Source organism: Amblyomma mixtum, chromosome 6, assembly GCF_055824585.1.
Source record: "Amblyomma mixtum isolate Tamu chromosome 6, ASM5582458v1, whole genome shotgun sequence".
NCBI lineage: Eukaryota > Metazoa > Arthropoda > Arachnida > Ixodida > Ixodidae > Amblyomma > Amblyomma mixtum.
Window position 1 is genome coordinate 45,007,585 of NC_143017.1, and position 21,007 is coordinate 45,028,591.

At 46.4% G+C, this 21,007-nt stretch overlaps 1 protein-coding gene across 1 annotated transcript; it reads left to right on the top strand.

Moving 5' to 3' along the window:
- Positions 1-1,013: 1,013 nt before the first annotated feature.
- On the top strand, positions 1,014-13,066 carry LOC149338947 (isoamyl acetate-hydrolyzing esterase 1 homolog). The gene is made up of 6 exons (XM_089547823.1): positions 1,014-1,250; positions 4,496-4,551; positions 6,033-6,252; positions 8,074-8,161; positions 10,437-10,552; positions 12,761-13,066. Exons 1-6 carry the CDS (start codon positions 1,104-1,106, stop codon positions 12,944-12,946), a joined length of 813 nt encoding a protein of 270 aa, XP_089403949.1. The 5' UTR covers positions 1,014-1,103; the 3' UTR covers positions 12,947-13,066.
- Positions 13,067-21,007: the final 7,941 nt, after the last annotated feature.

Genomic DNA, 21,007 nt, shown 5'->3' on the forward strand with positions numbered 1-21,007 from the left:
GATTAGCACCAAAATCGATACTCAACCATAATCGACCGTTCCCAAAACTTTGGTTACCTCCAAATTTGGCCCAGGTCCTGCAAACAATTGGCCACCCCCGAAATTTGACCTTGGCCGAACTGTATGAAATAACCGGTGCTTTCGTATTGTAATCGGTTTAACCAAGTTAAAACCCTGACAACTTCTCTTTAGAAGCTTCCTCAAAATGACACGAAAAATGCTGACTGGAAAGCTATGGCTGCTGAGAAATTCTGCAAGCTCTATGCAGTAATTAGTAGACGGCGTGCAGTTGGTACGCACCCATGTAATGATTTCAAGAGACTGGACATTGTAAATGTTTAAAAGAGAACCTTGCGTACACTACTGAGGCACCGAACAGTGAATGCTTGGCTGCACAGCCAACTCCCAGCTCGTGAATTTAGAGTTGAAATACCCTCCCGTTCACATATATTCTGGCATTGCTCAGAATTGAAAAAAGATTATATGACAAAACTCTCCCTACCATAAGACTTGTGTGCTTCACTCTTGGGGAAAACTTTAGCTCAACAAGTCAGTTTAGTGAACCACATGCTGGAAATGCGGGGTTCAATCCCCAGTGCCTCCGGGTACCTGACGGTTTCGACTGTGTAATGAAGTTTCCTAGTGTGTCTATTGTGTGAGCTTCCTTGTGTAATGAAACCTACCTTGAGCCATGCGCTCTTTGGCCAAAGCTGCCATCAATTTTCAGTCAAACTCGTAACACGAGCATTACAATTTCACCAACATTAATGGCTACAGAGAAAATAACCCAGACATAGTGTCTCACTGGCAGTTAACAAATGGAGCCTTTTTTCTTATACAGTGTAAAAGGGTGTGAAAGTACGAATGAGGCAAGCAATACAAACTCTACGCCCACCTGTTCATATCAGGTTCATTCTTCTCTACCGGCGCTTCGTATCAGGCCGAACAAAGAGTCGCAAAGGTCTGTTATCGCGAGCTTCTGCTATTACCTTTACTCAATCACGCACGCATGATTACACCCTGGGGAGCGCTGTGTTTGTTCAAACACGTAGCAGCAGAAAGGCTTTTCTTAAGACACCCGCAGGCCGCGCTACGACAGGAAAATGGTCAAAACACTCTCTGTCTTCTTTTCCTGTCTACTCTTGAACGTTCTTGACCTTGGAGGTACATCGGATATCAATGGTACAGCTATCGATACGGCGCGCATCGATTACCCCCGTATCTGGTTACTTGGAGACTCCCTGACGCAAGTGAGTACAGTCCTTGTCTCCGGAGTACTGCGAAAAGCGGGTGCGGTTCCATTTGAGTACAAAGGTTGATTCAGAGTTGTGGCAGTGACGTCTGTTTTGCGCTGCTCTGAGTTATAAAGCAGAACCGTTATGAATGGAAAAGCGTTATATGTCCCATTAACACATATGCAGAAATTCAGAGGATGTCAAAACGCCGGTGTACGATGCCGCAACACATGTAAGCGAGCATGTGTAGACAAATATGACGAAATGAAACGTACTATAACCTATGAAAGCCGTGACACATGGTCATAGTCATGACTCAGTAATTCTGCAATATATCATGACTCGCCATTTACAAGTAACGTATGTAAGGTGTATAGAATTTGTACAAAGTATGCATAGTGATGCCTCATATCATGACTCAAAGTCATTCTGCAACGCCGCATGAGTCAGCAACTTTGTTGCTTTCGCATTCTCACACGTAGGAGTAAGTAGTCTCAAGTTTCTCAGTCGAATTTTTTGCAAAGCGAGTCCTTCTCGCAAGCTTAGCTGCGTCATATTGCTGTAGCATATGATATACTCCAAATAAGTATGCAGTGCAGATGGCTGAAAACTTGCAGCGATTCTTGCAGAACCACTTTTAGCACGCAAGAATGGAACAAATACAGCCGGTGTTTTCACCAGCTTTCGGCGCCTGGAGCTATTGGTGATTTACGCCATGCAGTTTTCTACAAATTGCCTGGATTGGTCGATGACATAATCAAAAGTTACGATCAATCATGGCTCATGTACAGTAGCAAGCCCATGATCGAGGAGTGTGAGCAATGCACTCTGTGTTATAAATATGGTCTGTAGACTTTCTCTAGACTTCTGATGCACTATATTGTCTTCGTATACATATTTCCTTATGTCTATTCTGAGTCTATCGACAAAAGTTCACTAAAGCCTGTGACCTTAACTCAATAGAATATGTATAAACTGTCTACAATAATTGTATTACTTGTAGACTAGTCCATAGATTTAGTCTATAGAGTTTATAGAAAAAATAATAGAAAGTCTACAGACTGTCCAAAGAAATTTTTATGAGGGGCTAGCCTACAATAACAGTGGAGCGATGCGTTAAGGGTCCTTGCAGTCCACTTTTAAAGTCAACTTTATGTCCTTGAGAATCAGTCGCCGTCTGAGTGCTGAAAACTTCGCGTACGTTGGTTGCATAATATCAACAGCCTGAAACATATGAGACGTTAAAGTACGACGCCGGCACACTTTCAAAGGCGGGACACCGAAGCGGTGAAATTCCGCAGCCTGCAAAACAATGCGACGCTGCGCTAGTTTATCTGGTGTATCTTTGTCAACGATTGACATGCCACACTCTAAGAACGCGGTCTTAATTATATGTTACCCACCGCAGGTGGCTCAGTGGGTTTGGCGTTAGGAAAGCAGACCCCGAGGAAGCGGGTTTGACTTCAGGCAGTGGCGGTCTGATTTCAGTACAGGTGGAATGGAAAAGACACCTGTGTGCTCTGTGATGTCAGGGTACGTTAAAGAAGCCAGACGGACTAAATTTATCCAGTGCCCTGCACTACACTGCATACCTCACGGCGCACGTGCAACGTCGGAACATTAAACTCCACATACTGATATATCTATATAGCGCCGTGTGATCAGCGATGTTTCAGCTGAAAGTAAGCTTTCATATAGAAGCAGTGCTACTGCGCTACCTGTGCTACTGCGGCGTTTCTGGGCGCCTCTCTCGCAGAGTGAACGCTTCATTCCGGCGCAGAATTGGACCAAGACCGCGCGTTGGCATTATGGTATCTCGCCTGCGGACAACTTCCCACAAACCACAGAGCTGAAAACTAATTGTTAGTGAGCCACACCGCACAAGCCCCATCAAACTAGAACAATCTTATAAATATCTAGGTGTACATCTCACATCAACATTTTCTTGGGTCACCCACATTAGAACCATTTGCTCCGACACTTCACGCACACTTGGCTACCTGAGAAGAAATCTGAAATCTGCATCACCTAACATAAAACAACTCGCGTATGAAACATTTGTGCGGCCAAAATTAGAGTATGCATCATCCATCTGGCACCCATGGCAATCGTATCTCACCATCGAATTGGAATCAATCCAAAATCGTGCAGCTCGGTTCATAACTTCATGTTACTCAAGAGAAGCCAGTGTCACCGCCCTCAAGCAGTCCCTCCGTCTCTCAACACTAGAATCACGCCGCGTCGTTTCCCGCCTATGCTTACTTCATACATTTTATCATAACACAAGATCACGGCACGCTCTATTAACCGCCCCACTACGAACGTCCTCCCGGCTTAGTCACGGTAACCCGATAGCACGCATCAGTGGCCACACGTCTGCTTACAACAACTCATTTTTCCCCAACGCAATAGCACTATGGAATTCACTGCCTAACGACATCGCTGCATGCACTGATCACAAAACATTCCGCGAGAAAATAAAAATTCACCTCACATAGATCTTGATCACTTCTGAGCTCTTTGTAGCGAGTATTGCTTGACATATCTTTAATAAATGATGTATAACCTGCTGGGAAACCCTGATATGACTACAACCCCTTTTATGTTTGTTTGTATGTTTGTTCTTTTATTGTTATGCATGTTCCCATCATCGCCGTTGTAAACAGATATATGCCCCCCCTTATGTAATGCCTTCGGGCCTTTAAGGGATCAATAAATGAAAAAAAAAACTAAGTTTCGTTCGCCATGGTAACGGTTTAGTGCATTCTTTCATATTTCCGCTTTTGGTGCACTTCAGTACCTTTTCAACTCTCACCGAAAACATTCGGGATGCCCGTAGGTACCCTAATATTCTGTATAATATCCGTGGACGCCATCAATATTTTCCTTACACTGTCTCCGCGTGTCTTCTACCGCTATGGCAGTGAATGCGATCACGGACGCACACAAAAGCTTGATCAAAAGAACAATCACTCGGTCCGTAGAAGAAAGGAAAAAATAACGCGCACTGAATATGACAAATGACGACTGGTTTTTCGGCAATCAAGGTTTTATCAAGATCACGTGCCTTCGCCGCGCCATGGCACTGAGGGATCAGCGACATGTCAAAACAGCAATAGAGCTGGTGTAAATGATGTCAGTCACTTTTTTTTTTGTCTGGAAAAGAGAAAAAATGCTATTTTCACAGCAATTTGGTGGCAGGAATCGTGAATGACGAAGTAATCCTTTTCTTATAGCACTTTTTCGTTCACCTTTTACAGCTAGGGTTTTCTACCGAAGGATGCTGGGCTACCATACTGGCCAACCACTATTCCAGGTTTGCAACTTGGATTCTGTTTATTGAAAACATGTTTTCATCATTCCGCTTCTAAGGCAAGCACTGAGGACCAGAAAACTCAACTGTCTTAGAAGCCACATCAGCATGTTTGATGGGACAGCTACCATGGTAAGGTGCATAATGAAGAAAAGCGCTCAGCGTTCCAGTCGCTTGAAGAGAGCCTCCCGGAGATTACAGCATAGTTAGATGGGCCATAAAACGATGAAGGCTTTGCGACCTTCGGGGATTGCGCGCTTTCTTGAAAGTACTGGGAAGGGCCCTGTGACTTCTTTAGGTTGAAGGGTGGTTACTACTGTGTAACACAGCATTCAGCGACAGCTTTCCGCAGCAGTGGAAATATTAAGTCGAGAGTGTTACTACTCCTATATCGGAAACAATTTTCCTGTGTCAGCGTTGGCGACAGTTTGAACCATCACAGACGCTCACGGAGAAAATCCACGAAAAAGTTCCAGAGAAACAACCTGTGGCGTCATCACAACCTACAACATCGGTTTGTGAAAAAGTGCGCGCCTTGGCAGGTGGCAGTTTAATAATGATTGTTCGCGAGAGTTTGCTCGGGAAGAGCAACCTGGGTCGAACAAGCCCCTCCTCTGGCAGCACCTGCCATCGCTGTACAGTGGCACATCGCTTAACCATTCCAGCACTGCGCCAGGGGTGTTATGAGGACACCCAGCGATCTACGAATGTTAATTAGAGAATGGCCAATCCCGCATGTACGGACATTAACCCATTAACGCTTCGCGTCGTACCCTTAAGGCGGAACTTATGCATCCCCTCCATTTTTTTGTTCATTGTTATCCGTATCATACTCTCGCATTGTCACTCGTGACATCATTGTGTTTGGCTACCTCAGGCTGTCGTTTCGTAGTGACGTCATGCGTAAGGTCACTAGAGCTCTTAAGAACTCTCGCTGCAAAATATTTCACATTCTGTCCCACTTGCGGAGCAAATAAGGGACACCGATAGTTGTACTTGGCACCCGCCCGCCCCATGAGGCATATACGTTTGTTCGAACATGGGCAGGGCACACTTCGCACACATAATCAAAAATTTTTGATTTAGACAAAAATTTTGAATACTTGAATGCTGTCAGGTACTGTTATGTAAATATGGAAGGTAATTACCCATTCTTCCAATGCGTAGAAAAATATTTCTTTGAGAATGTTTCCATCACTCGTAGCGACGAGCTAAGACTGCGATAGAAAAGCAATGGGGGAACCGGTGAAAGGATAAAAAATGCAAGCTTACCATGAAAAATCAGCGGTTATAATGCAGTGAAATCTTACAGTATATGAAAAAAAAAATGCGTTCATAAATTTTTCTGTTTGAAAAATGCTTTTATCCAGAATTGCCGCGTATGACTAATCACGCAATATTGCAGCTCTTCGTTGAGACAGCTTAACACCGCACGAGTCGCGAGATACCTAACGCTGAGGATGCCGTATGCGCCGTCGACGCAGGAAGTGCGACGTGCTGGTCCGCGGGTTCTCCGGTTACAACACACGCGGAGGAAAATACGTGCTCCGACGCCTGTTTGACCGCCATGACGCTCCCCTGGTGGCCGCTTTCGTCATCATGCTGGGCACCAACGACAGCCCGACGCCCCAGAACCAAGGAGGCGCACAGCTTCCCCTAGAGGAGTACACCGCAAACCTGGAGGAGATACTTGACTACCTGCAGGTGACGACGCCGCCCATGTCAGATATCGCTGCATGGTGCCTAGCCTACGTTGCAATGTAATGCTTAACTATAAGGGCATCCGGGATTTGAAAAATGACCGTAATCCTAAACAAACTCGCTGTAGCTGAAAAAGGAAAATACACAAAGACAAATGAAGAACACAAACACAGTCCTAGTTAATGACTGGTTACATACTACTTAGTATAGTTAATCGACTGGTAGTGTAGGTAATCGACTGGATACCGAAATAAGGCAAGCGGAGCAGGGTCGGCAGAAAGTTAAATGAGCGGATGAGATAAAGAAGTTTGTTGTGATAAGGTAACTGCAGCTGGCAGAGGACAGGGTTAATTGGGCAGACATGGGAGAGGCCTTTGCCCTGCAGTGGTCGTAGTGAGGCTGATGATGATGATGATTATGAAATAAGAAGGTTCGACAACCGCTGAATAACTCCGTAGGCAGAGCATCCTGCGCAACATGCGGAGGTCATGTGCTCGAGTCCCACCGGAACCATGTAGTTGTCCTTTCTTCTGACTACTCGTTGAATTACTGACGCCTAAAAAAATGATTTTGCTACCAGTTTCCCACTTTCATCAGCATCGCTAATAAAATTGATTTCAAAAATATTCACTCTGTTCTCTTGGGAGTCAATAGATGTAGACTAATTTAGTATGTATATTGGGACAAGCCCCCTTTCCCTACCATTGCCTGCTGAACAGAATATCCAGTTAACTGACTGTCGTCAAACATGAAAAATATAAGAAAGATTTATGAAAAAGTGTCCACTGACGTATAGAAAGCAACAATAGGCCTTACTTGGCCGCAAGATCGGTCGGGTTTAAAAAATAAACTCTCATCCCATTTGTAATCTAACTATGTATTTTTTAAAAGGAGCCCTTAAAAACAACAGCAAAAATTTATTTTTCAGCTGAAGTGAGCCCTTGGATTTGCTTATATTAAGTCAGTTCTTCATTTATAGCCGTGCGCGTCCACTTATTTCTGCTTGCCTCGGCGGCCCATAGCGCCGTGTTTCTGTTTTCTCGAGTAACATATGAAGAAAGATAACAGTAGTAGCATCGTACCGAAGGCACGAAATGCATTTACCTGAACCAAACGCGTGCTTAACAAGAAAATAAGTGTAGGGGATCCCACTTTCGTTTGGTCGCCTAAATTTTTTTCACGTCTCCAGTGGGTTTGTATGCGTTATTTCAAGTTTAAGTGGGCACAGCCCGGAAGCTCAGGGCTTTTACTGTTCATTTGTGCCGAGATGATAAAGACTGCTCAGGAGAAAAATATAAATGGGGCGTCGCCAGGAGGCTAAGCAGCGTACCGGGGCCACTCAGCAGCAGCCTCAAGACGATGTCAAGACTCGGCGATTGACGAACTATACGGTGAAACTCAGTGAAAGTGCTTTTGTGACTCGGGCCTTTAAGGCCCACTTTGTGAACAATCTGTTTTGCTATGTGTGCGACGTGTGTGAAAGACTATGGCACTTAATGGACTTGGAGCCGGTAAGTAGCGACATGCGTGAAACGAGTTTGGTGGCGTCTGAGTGGGGCGCTACTGTCTCGTTAAGAAACGAACCTGTCACTACCACCACTTAGCTTAAAGCATGCTTGATGTGTCCACTGTTCCAAGAGGGCAGTTATGCACCTTCCCTCTGGTTCAGGAGTCCACCGAGATGTGGACACCTCGCCCTCACCTCAGGCTACGTATATCCTGGCATAGCGGAGCTAAGCCGCTGCCAATTTTTTCCTATTAATGCTCCACTTTTTAGTGCACTCGCAGCAAATCGCAGACCAGAACCACTACTGTCTCTTGCAGGACTGCGGGGTTGCCAAGAGCAAGATAATCCTAGCAACCCCGCCTCCCCTGGACCAGTATAAGTGGAGCGTCCGCACAGGAAACGTCGGTGAGTGACCCACAGCAATCTGGCACTCAATTATTTTTTCACCTTCGGTGTAAAAAACCGAGACAAGTTTTCTTTGCACCACTTGTGACCTGTCGTGCATCGTGGAGCAAGGTCCTTTCGCCTTCACGGGCCGCAGCACCATAAACGCCATAGTTAAAGCGCAGTCATATCTAAGTCAAGGCACAGTCCTAAAAAATAGCATTGAAGTCCGTGAGAAAACAACTGGCTTTCAACGACGGGTTCACCCCAAACAGACGAGAACAATTTGAGCGTTCGGACCGCCCGCTTCTCTACGTCGCCATCTGTCGGTACACAGCTGTGTGTGTGTGTGTAGAGTGTGTAGAGCGCAGGACAAGCGACGCAGTTGGAACATATTTTAGATTCTTCCAGCGTGCCCACTACCGAGTTTGTAGCCAGCTGTCGGGCCGAAAAATTCCCATGTCAAGTTCGCTCCGAAGCCAGCGGCGGAATACTGAGAGGCGGAGTGTTCCACATTGGGGAATACTGGAAAGATGAGATTTCGCATCAGGCTTGCCCAGTGTTGGGCAGAAACGTTGGTTCTGCCTCTGCATAGATAGCTGCTGCGCGATTCTTTCCTATGTGCCAGGTTGAATTATTTTGATCATGCGTTTTTCACTTCAATACGTTTGAAGCAAGTGTTATAGTACACAAGCTTTTAAATAATTTCACCGAGTTTCGCCTAAAGAAGCGTAGCATTGTTATGGCTGAATCCATGTTTTATGCCCAAAAATATCCTAGCCTAATATGAAACATCATTTCCTCGCAATCCTGTGCCTCTCAAAGGTGGATGAAGTGCCGTGCCGCCAGTTTCTGTTTAGGTGTGTAATACTGAACAAATTTTGTAGCTCAGAGCGGCCGCCATGTTGGCTATTTACCTCTTTGAAGTTCTTGGCCATACGCTACAGAGCTCTTAGATCTTATCAGCTGGTAAACTCTGCTTCAAAAAGTGATGAGTCCCAGGGCCACTTTCTGATGTTTACGGATGGCGGCGTCGCATGGAAACGGTCAATAAATACTGCCGCCAGAAGTCGCCATACTCTTCTACAAATGCTTTTCTTTTTTGCTTTTACTTCTTAACTGCCGAACAGTTAAATCTATGAATTTTTTTTAATGCATCTACATCAGTCGTTTTGCTGCCGGATGTTTGTGCATTTATCAACAGTCTCGAAGCAAGCAACTCGAAGACGGTTTGCATTATTGACTATGGCGTCGTTGCAAAATGTAAGCACCCGAATTTCGGCCCACTCGGACGACCGGACTTGCTACAGGGAACCTACGTGAAGTTTCGCGGCTGATAATATAAAAAAGGCCTGCGTAAGCTATGTGTGTGACGTCACCATTCCATTTCTTTGCTACCGTTCGCTCCATCCGAGTCGCCGCATCGGCCGGCGTTCGGATAAGCCTGTATCACCGAGAATTACCAAATTTCGATACGGTATAGCGAACTACACTATATATCATATGGGTACAGCATCGCGCTACCCATCTTATCTGCCACCTAAGCGAGTGGCTGAGCGACGGTGCTCTCCCGAGAGAAGCATAGAGTTCCTTATTATACCTAAGAGTAAGCTGGCGACACTGCACTTCATCCACCATGGAGAGGTGGGCAAGGTCGAGAAGATGATATTTCTTACCTGACTTGACTTTTGTTGGGCATAAAACGTGGAATAAGTCATGAAGATACAACCCACCTCGATGCAAACGTCGAAGAAATCACAGCATTTCTTCGAGGTTTCGGTGTTAGTCCGGAAGGGACTAGCCCCGATTATTGACTTGATTTAACTGCATTCAAAAAGCGAACAACGCCATATTTAAATTACTTGATCTGCGCACAGAGGAGATAATCGCGGCGCAACTACTAATGTCGAAGTAAAATCCACGTTTTAGGCTAAACACTAGCCAAGCAAAACCTCACCTGCCTGGCATTCCAACCGTGTCTGGAGTGCTCTTTATAAAACTCGTATTGAAGGTGATGCCAGCTTTCCCTCTAAGTAATATTTAGAAATTCTGTGGAGCGAATCACCGTACGCCACTAGATGTATGTGATGCGATATGCTGAGGTTGTAAAAGCGTTTCAGAAGCAGCGAAACCGCCGAAGCTAGCGGTGTGAAATATGCATCAGCATCGTTAGATACACCTTATAACATTCAGTTCTTCTAAATTTGCCGGTAGAAGTTCACGATTTCTTAGGCCTGCGTTGAGGTTCCATACGTAACCGCATCTACCACCTGTTTCCGCCCATGTTTTGTCGCAGGTCGTCCAACCATGCTGCTTGCAAGAGTTCAGAAGTTCGCGGAAGCCTGCCTCAACGTAGGCGCAAAGCGCGGCGTCCGCACACTCAACACATTCGAAGGGCTGATAGCGGAGCCTGTGAGTAAATAGCGGAGCTTTGTGATGTGCTGTCATCATTATTGATATAAGAACAAAAGCAATGGCATATGCAAGAAGATACTCATATGAAGTTGTTACGCCAGCGACCAGAAGCTTCATTTCTGTTTCACAAAGTCTGAGATAGAAAACAGTTGCTGGCTTATAAGGCATTTAATTTAAAAAAAAGAAATAGTCTTCTCTCCGCCATAAGAAGGGAAATCGCTGAACTACAGAAGGTGAGGCAACGGACACGGCGAATGCAATAAGGAAATGTGGACATAATTTGTTTCTGGTGATTTCGTGAGAAGTACAAGTACACTCGAGAGAAAAATGGGCGCTGTTCTCGTTGAAAAATAAGTGCATGTATATTGTGCGCGTTCTGGAGCTATAATTTGAGCGACTAGAAGGTGCTGCCCAAGGAACAGTTTTTTTTTTGTTAAATAACAGATTTTTTCTTCACAAAGGTCGTGCTGCGGGATAGTCTATTTGGCATTCGAGAAAGGAACAGCGTGGACACACGACGATGAAGATGAACGACAGAGGCGCTGTTCCTGTGTCGCCCATCATCGTCCTGTGTCCAAGCTGTCTCTTTCTGTTCTTTTTTTCTTGGCTAAAAAGGGTCTACGTGCGATAAAATTAAATGGCAACTACACGGGGCGGAGGCGAGAGCGCACAACTATGCACAACTGCGGTTAGTAATCTTGTCCTCTCTCTCACCTGTCTCATGCGTTTACGCTTCTTTGTCCAACAACATGATTTTTACAGTGGTTACTCTCGTGTCAATCAGCTCACTGAATTCGTGTACGATTTAGAGAGTGCATTTTATGAGATTGTTTTATTGATTGCATGTTTTTAACTTCCGAAAAGACCTTGCCATTGCGCCCCATCACTTATTACTGAAAAAATTATCTTGGTACAACATAAATAATAAAGTCAGTAGGTGGACCAACGGGCACCCATGAGCATAATACTTCAAAAGGCTGTTATCAAAGAGCAACAGTAGCAACAGCTTGAGGAGACTTTCGGAGTGCCGAGGGTATTCGTCCAGGGTCAATTGCTGATTTGGTACATTAATGACACATTTAAGGGTGTTTTTTCCTGCCCGAAATTTGGCCTCATTCCCCCCCCTCGCTTTTTTTTTTAAATTGTCAAACTCCCCTGTTTTCTGAACATTTTAGGCTTCCTTCTACAACAACCCCGCTCCCCTTTTTAATGTCCTCGTGAGGCCTTAGTGTATGTGAACAATAATTAGTAATGTTAATTTCTTTAAGGACGCCGATCTTCGCTGAAGATTGTGTATTGCATAGAGTCATTGTTAATCAAAAATGGCACAGATGCATTGAAGCCTCGCTTGCGTCAAATAGCCGTTTGGTACAAGAACTGGAAAATGTTTGTTAACTAAGGGAAATCGCTTCATACGCGTTTAAGCAAAGAAATGTCACATGATTTTACCTGCGCCACTTGCAGAATAAGTCTGATGTCACTATCACAATTCACATGTTTTCATCTCTTGGCTCCATCACGTTGATTTCACTGCGGTGAAAAAGTGTCCCGATTCGTGCTTTCCGATGGGGTGCGAAAAAAATTATTACGAAAACGAGAGAACAGTTCCCTGTGCCTGATATTCGACCGACACTTCAGTATGCTTACACAGTTAGGTACCAAAAATCTGTATTTAAGATTCAAAATTAGTAATGATATAAGAAGGTGGCTGTTCGCTTTGTTTTTAATAATTACAATAAGCAATTCAGCGCATCATTTGTGAAGAACAGCTTGTGAAGGACACCTATGGACAAACACAGAAAAGTTCCCCGTTTGGAAATGTTCCCCGCAAATTATATTCAAGAACTTGGATTACCCGAACACATTTTTTGGTGAGCCTAGATAGCAGGCCATTATGGAGGAACCATTCATTAAAGGTTAAAAGTTCAGCTGCAAAACTGGCATTTTAAAACGACTATTTTTAGCAAAAAGCTATATATGCATATAAGTTTCCTGAGAAGATACCGTCCATATTTTCAAATCAGCATTTTTTTCCTCTGTGTGGCATTTTTTTTCTGTGTGACACGATGTTCTGTTTTGTCCCCATCGCAATATCATTATCTTTTTTCTTTTTCACCTGTGGATGCATTACGAGTATTAATCTTCGCCTTGCGCCGACTACAGTACTTTTTGTTTCGTGTTTGTTTTTTCTCTCTTTTTTTGCAGAACTGGCTCACCTTCTTCCGGGACGGCGTCCACTTCTCTGCCGCAGGGGCACAGAAGTTCGCTAAGCTTCTGACGCCCGTACTCGACGAGGTGGTGGGAAACAGGAAGCTGATGTTTCCCGACTTCAGGGCCCTGACGCCTTCCGACCCTGGCAGGGAAATCAACGAATGGAACGCCGACCAATGATTTCAACAAGTTGCTGAGAGTGCCCCCTTCTTGGTCTGTTTTCGCGCGTCTTGTTGTGGGATGAGAAGCCCTGTATTGAATGTAATTTAAGAATAAACAATACCGCAGCTTGAATCGCCACAGCAACTTCTTTACCTCAGCTGCACTAGTGTCTTAGCTGTCTTCATCCGACTTAATACTGCAAAGCATTTTAGTTCACATACACGTCCTTGAATTTCGGGCGCAAGAACACAGCCTCCAAGTTTTGGTGCCCGCACCATTACTTTCGCCCCGCACCAGTGTGTATAAGAGGTTATAGAAATTATGAGGCAATCAACTTGGTCTGAATAAGGTTGCCGCAGCGCTTGGTCTTCACCGGTTGGAGAAAGGTAAGAGATTCAGAAAAGAGTAGTAATGAGCTAGGACAAAAAAAAAAAAAACGTTGAAACGCGTGCACGCAACAAAGCGCCTTATCTGCAAATCAGCCCAGCCTTCGTTTCAACCCATGTCTACAGATGGCAATAAAAATGAAATAAATTTTGTTCATTTCACTTTATATTCAGCTGGAGTAGCATTCTACGCTTCGCATAAAAGCATGGTACACGCGTACCAACCTGAAGGGGGTAGACGACGGCTATAGTTCATCGCATAGTGCACGGAAAAAGAGGCACTTATGATTCCTGTCCCGCAACAAAAGAAAGTCGACACTAGAGGCGCAGTCTTAACGAAAAGAAGTTTCGCCTTGCAGCCGTGTGCCAAGACTCCTGACTCTTCTGTTTAGTTAATACACTATTGCATCGACGTGGGCAGAATATAAGGATTTAGTGCGCGGGCAAAACAAAAGTCACTTGAATGCTTTCAGAATGTTGAGCTTGTGTCAGACTGAGCTACCTGTGTAGTTGTAGGCTTTCGAGCATTCCGAGTTGAGCGAGCAAAATTCTTTTTCAAGTCTAACTTCCAGGTCGAGACGAATGGCGTGATAAGTACTTCACGCCTCACAAGCTGCACTATGCCACAAGCTTGACTGTGCAGCTCGGCTCAACCAAATCTCTCGGGGGCAGAGAGCCACAGCATGCAGCCCTCATATTTTGTGCACCACGAGGCGGCTGATACTGCGCCAAACGGGCCACGCCGACGTTGTTTGGTTGAATTGGCGTCGAGGCGCTTCTCGACAGATGGTGCTGCGCAGGAGAGCACTAGGGCTGTAGGTTTGTGGAGAGTGGTACCAGAATGCGCGTGCCTTTTCGGCCCGGTCGATGGACTGTTCATTCGTCGTGGTGTGATGGCATCAGATATGCGGCGCAGACCACAAGAATTCGTCTGCGCAGAGTACCTATGTGCGAACTGCTATGTGTAGGATCACAAGCATGAAAATTTGGTTGCTCGAATGTGAGCTGCCTTATTTGTACTTCATTGCCTACTACCTAACAACAGGCAACAACAACAACGACAGGAGCGCAAGAAAGGCAGACGGCACATAACGCTGCTTGTTGTATTTCGTCCGTCTCTTTGATGTTTTTTCTACTGATCTGCCATTTGTTACTTAAATTTGACGCATTATGAAGACCTTGAAGCTTGTAGGAATTGGTATGTTTTATTCCAAGTTGTACATCACAAGCCAGGAGCGGCCACTACGTACAACTGCACCTTAGAACATTCTAGAAGGAAGTGCGACCACGAGTGACCAAGCCCTGATCCACAAACTGCATATAAGGGTCACACGATTGTTAGGATAAACGAACAATTCAAAAGACGTTTATTCGTCTTTCCGTTACAAAGGATCACTGGGTTAACAAGAGGCCGTGTTGCTTCTTTCGTGTCCAACCCCTGAGTCTGTTCTTCTTCACGCGCCGCGCGAGCGCTCGTCCTCCTCATCCTCTCCTCACATCACTCTCTCCTCCCACGGGCGGCTCGGGTTGCTCGGACTCAAAGTTCGGGTTGCTCGCCCTCCGGCGAAGGATCTCCGTCGGCGGGAATGAGCTGGCGCTCACATTCGGCCATCCTGTGCCACCGACCGCCCCGGTCGGAATCGTCCTCGCGGCCCGATTCTTCCGAACTTGTCTCGTGCAATTCCCGGTCCCAAAGCTTCAGCTTGTCAACCGGTGCAATACTGCTGTAAGCTCTTCGCCTTTGCCGCCCCGGAGGCACGTTTTCGATGCGGTAGCGGTCGTTGGGAAGCCGTTCTCGGATGATATACGGTCCTTTGTATTTTTCTTTCAGTTTCCTTGACTCGCCACTTGCTGCCGGTTCTCGCTCAACTAGTACAACATCTCCGGGATTGTATGTCGGCGCTTCCACCCGCTTCCTGTTGTACCGCTCCTGTTGCTTGCGTTGGTCTTCTCGGATATTCTCCGCCGCTGCGGCTCGCCTGGTTTCAACTTCATGGTCAAATTCCTCTGCGAGGGCGTCTTCCACGGTGTCGCCCTTGATGCCTCGCGGCCTGAAGTTGAAGAGCAGTCCGAACGGAGTAGTTTTAGTGGCTTTGTGGAGCGTATTGTTTATGCCCCACATCACCTGAGGCAACGCAGAGTCCCAGTCTTTGCCGTTTGCATCTTTCGTCAAGCTTGCCACTGCCGGGGTTATCATGCGATTATATCTTTCGACTTGCCCGTTAGCTCGCGGAGTGGCAGTAGCGTTTTTGACGTGCACGATGTTGTAAGTTTGGCACGCTGCTTTGAATTTGGCACTTGTATAAGCAGTTCCGCGGTCCGTGATCACCATAGCCGGTGGGCCAAAGATTCCTGCCACATCGTGTAGAAACTGCGCCGCTGGTGCAGCTGATGTGTTGCGGACTGCACGCAACAATACGAACTTTGTGAAAGAGTCGACGACTACAATTATGTAGGCGTTTCCGGACTTGCTTCTTACAAATGGGCTTAGGTGATCGATGTGTATTGATCGAAATGGCTTGTTGCCCTTGTCAATGCTGTGAAGTTTGCCCGGTCTCTTTCCAGATGGCGTCTTGTGGAAAAGGCATTCGATGCAAGAAGCTATGTATCTTCTAACGTAACGCTTCATGCTGGGAAACCAATACCTTTCCCTAAGTTTCTTCAAGGTTTTCTCCACTCCAAAATGGCCAATGTCATCATGACATGTCCTGACGATTCTCCAGCGAGTCTGGTTCGGAACTACCCACAGCAGTCCTTCGTTCGGTATCATTAAGGGTTGGACAATGCTGGTGTCCGACTCACCCTCTCGTGGCGATGCATCGTCTGGGAAGCAAATTTCCGTTCGTGCGACTCGTTCGTTCTCTTTGATGATCAGTTCATGATTGGAAATGTTCATTATAGGGACTACTGTTTCGTTGGTCCCGTCAACGCTGAGGATACAGCGTGGTATGCAATGCTCTCGACCTTCTTGGCACCTGAGCTGCATGTCCACGAAGACATCTGAGCGTGGTGCGCTACCAGTGGCGTAGAGCTTAACGAAACCCACGTATTTTGGGGGCACAACCGTTGTTTCCTTCGCCCATAGGCACACAGGTCGTTCTGGGAGCTCTGGAATTTCAATGGAATGAAGCGTGTCGTCTCTATTGTCCTCGTTCTTGTGCTCCTCAAAAATCCGCACTGTGTTCTTCCGCCTCACAATCGTGATGTGTGGTTGCTCGGTGAAAGGTTGGCCCACAAGTAGGGGTATGGACTGTGACGCGTCCGGCACGACCAGCACGGGAACGTCCGCTGTAGCTTGGTCGACCGTGAGGGTGATGTTCGTTTCCCCACACGGTGTCACATGTCCGGACCCGTAGCCCACGATAGTGAACGGCTTTGTCAACTTCGTGTAAGCGACTCCGATTCGGTTGGCATCCTCCTTCCGCAGAGTTACGCATTGGCTACCGAGATCGACGTATGCTCGTATGTCGCAGCCGTTCGCTTTCGCCATCATAAAGTACTTTTCGTTCGCCTCTTCAGCGGCTCGGAGGTCAAAGCCCAACGCGTTCTGAGCGACGCGCGCTCCTCTCTCCGTTTTTGCCCTGCAGTCTTTTTCTCCGTGGCCCACTCGTCCGCAAGCGTTGCATCTCGCCTTTCGCTGTGGGGCCGGGCAATTGAGGGACACGTGACCGTACTCGCTGCAGTTGAAGCAGAGGGGCTCTCCTCTTTCATTCCATGGCGGCTTCCTCCTCGCCTTCGGAGAAAGGTTCTTGTGGTCGGTAGTGTTCAAGGCCGACGCCATTGCTTCGCTTTTGTTGCCATGGGCGTTGGCATATGCGGGGAAACGAGAGTAGTTCGGGGGACCACTTGATTTTGAACTTTTGGAGGCAGTGTTTCCCAATCTTTCTTCGAGGCGTTTCAGGCAGTGCAGAAGGTCTTCCGGCGACTCGTACGTGCGTACGCTCACTGCTCTAATCACGTCGTCATCGTATAGCCCCGTGATGAGGTATTCAATGCAAGCTTCATCTGTGAGGTTGCAACGGCGAGCTTTCGAGAGCTTGTCGTAGTAATAACACTCGATGGGCTCACCGCGCTTTTGTCGTCGCTCCTGCATTTCCCGATGGAGTCGTTGGAATCCCGCTGTCGTGGGGAAGGCGCGCTTAATTTCTTCTTTCCATTCCGGCCATGTTTTGTTGACGGAAGAGAGGGAGTCATACCATGTCTTTGCTGGCCCTTCCAACCTCGAGAGTGCGTTTCCAGATGTCAGCCGGTCGGACCAATGGTAGACTTGTGCCAAGTCGTCCACGCGTCTTATCCAAGCGTCGACTGTCGGAGAGCTGGATGACACTGGATCAAACGATGGCACTAACCGAGCTGTCTCTCCCGCGCCGATGATGGGTGTGGCCGCTGCTTGCTGCGTCTGAAGCAAAGCAATTCCGTTGACGGCTTCTCTCACTGCTGCCTGAACGCTGGCCTGCAGGATTTCCGCCACGTTGATCGTTGACTGAGGTATCGGAGGTAAGCTTCCACTTGTCACCGCGTTGTCAGATCCGCCTTCGCTTGAGTCGTCGGCGTCGTCGCTCCCGCCATCGCTGCTCGGTCGTCCGCCATCTTCGTATGCCACATTCGTTGAAGATGCTCCGGTGCGGGTGACAGGCATGGTGGGGCTTGCCGGTTAACTTCGTAAGTTCGGGCGAACGTTGACTGTATCCCACTTCTGAATTGTTAGGATAAACGAACAATTCAAAAGACGTTTATTCGTCTTTCCGTTACAAAGGATCACTGGGTTAACAAGAGGCCGTGTTGCTTCTTTCGTGTCCAACCCCTGAGTCTGTTCTTCTTCACGCGCCGCGCGAGCGCTCGTCCTCCTCATCCTCTCCTCACATCACTCTCTCCTCCCACGGGCGGCTCGGGTTGCTCGGACTCAAAGTTCGGGTTGCTCGCCCTCCGGCGAAGGATCTCCGTCGGCGGGAATGAGCTGGCGCTCACACGATGGTCACACACATTTGATTTGATTTATTTTTCCATTTAAAGAAAAATGGTGGAAACTGAGGCAAAAGCTGCATAAAGCAGCTTGAAAGGCCCTCAGTCCTAGAACATTGGCAGCAGCAGAGAAAACACATGCACAGTTTCTTATAACACTACATAACGGTGCTTTGTTTATAGCATTATAGAATAGGTAGATATCCTGTATATATTCCGATGGTTTGTGTCGCAGCTCGCGGGCATGATACCCAACAATTGTGGACAAAAACATTTTTGAACGGGAAAGAGTTATGAGCTCAGTATTTCGATATATGGCAACATTTCGCTATAGCAATCCATAAATCCCCGATCTCCCAACGACAGGTTTGAATTTTTTTCACTTAGCGTTTTTGCTATTTTCAAATCGTTCCCCATTGGAACAGATCTCGCCTATGCTATTCACTGCCGGTTTACAGGAGGTGTTCCGAGGCCTGGATTGGGAACAGTTGAGGATAAGAATTAATGGAAAATACTGAATTTGCGATTCGCTGGAGACATTGCCTTGCTAAGTCACTCAGGAGATGAGCTGCGAAGCATGATAAATGAATTAGAAAGGCAGAACTGAACGGTAGGACTTAAAGGTAATATGCAGAAGACCACAGTAATGTTCAACTGTCTCGTTAGGCAAGCGCAGTTCATAACTGGCAGCGAGGTGCTGGAGTGAGTCCAATAAAAAACGCCTTCCAAGCACATTCCATCATCCGCGTAGATAACCTATACCTGTTTCGACTTCTTCAACTAATGTATTTTTCCGCTACCCATGTCAAAAATCATTTATCTACTTTGGCCTGCTTAGAATTACGCCAGACTTTAATGCACACACGAAATCAGGATGTATGGGTCATACCTTTTCTTCGTACCAACTATAAATTACATTCTTTAGCTCATAACCTTCCGCGTACCTTAAACGCATTTCAAAACACCACTGGCTATAAAAAAAAAACCACGGAACTACTTTGTAACGTTCTTTGTGTACTATTAATATCATTGTTATTATTATTTGCTGTGTTTTTAGCTCGCTGTGCTACTTGTGTTTGCTTCGCTGATTGAATATGTGCCATCTTCAGTTGTATCTTTGTTCTTACGTTATTTTCTCTGTACAGCTAGGAGTTTCATGACATTTTTATATTACTGCCTCTGTTCTATGCTTTGCGTTTTTACCATTTATTGTTATAATATCATTTATAGTTAATGATGGCTTAAACCCAGTTGTCACATGCTGTGCTCATTGCCTTGTATTGGTTTCCTGAACTTCGTCAAGCTGCGTTAGCAGATTTTATCCAGGAAACCATCCCGAAATGTCTGGTGAATAAAGCGAAATTGAATTAAAATTGAAATATGTCTACTTAGGGTTGTTAGTGGTCGCTGATCCAGATCATGAGAGGCAAATAACTAAAAGAATAACAATGGGTTGGAACTCAAGTGGCAGGTTCTCTCAGATAATGAGTGGCCGTTTACGAATATCCCTCAAGAGAAAAGTATAGAAGAGCTGTATCTTACCGGTACTCACCTATACGGCAGAAACGTGGAGGCTAACGAAAAGGGTTCAGCTTAAGGTAAAGACAATGCACCGAGCTATGGAAAGAAAAACAATAGATGTAGGGTTAAGAGACCGGAAGCCGGCAGAGTGGGTGAAGGAGCAAACGAGGGTTAATGACATCCTAGTTGAAATCAAGAGGAAGAAATGGGCTTGGGCAGGGCATGTAACGCGAAGGCAAGATAAACGCTGGTCCTTAAGGGTAACGGAGTGGATTCCAAGAGAAGGCAAGCGTAGCAGGGGGCGGCAGAGTGTTACGTGAGGTGGTGAGATTAAGAAGATTGTGGGGATACGGTGACCGCAGCAGGCAAAGGAGGAGGGATTGATTGGAGAGACATGGCAATGGCCATGCCCATGGCAGTGGCAGTGGCCTTTGCCCTGCAGTGGCCGTAGTCAAGGTGATGATGATGATGATGAACCTCACTATGTTCACAAACGCCACCCTGTACTGCACATGTTAGGCCTGGATTTTCGCCATAAAAATAATAAAACTGCCCTGTTTTGGACAGGCCTCATTCAGCCCACCATGAAAAAAAGTAAAGTACCCCATGCCAACTTAGAAGACCTGTTGCCTCGTAAAGGACTTGCTACACTCCTTTATATATGGAGTTACATAAAGAAATGGCATCTGCCCAACAAAGGGAATGTAATTTTAAGCCCACTCATCCTGTATAACAATATCCATGTGTATACTGGTGCAATGCTCTCAGGAATTCGCCGCCCGTGATGATGCGTACTGCATGCGAGGGACGATCAAGAACGCGCCAATAGCGTAAGTTTACGCTGAAAGCCTCAATTTCTGTTCCGTTTCAGAGAACCCTCCCACAGTAGGCTTCACATATGACCAAATATTCGAAGGCTACGTGTTCCAAGCTCACCTTGCGTAAGGATCCCTTTCACTGCCGATTTAACGTATGCATTCTTTGGCTTGTTGCTCCTCTGTCGCGCCAACTGTAATCTTACCCCCAAACTCTGAAAGCTTCCTTACCTCAGAAAGGAGCCTTCACTGCAGTGAGGCCCCCTCATGCCAATCTGCAAGCTTTTCTTACTGAGGAGCCCTAAGTAAGGTCGTCCTTGGTGCATCCTCAGAGTTAAGGCAGCCACTAGCTGCCTTCATGGGTCCTTTCGTTGCTCCTGGCCCTAGAGGAGCGC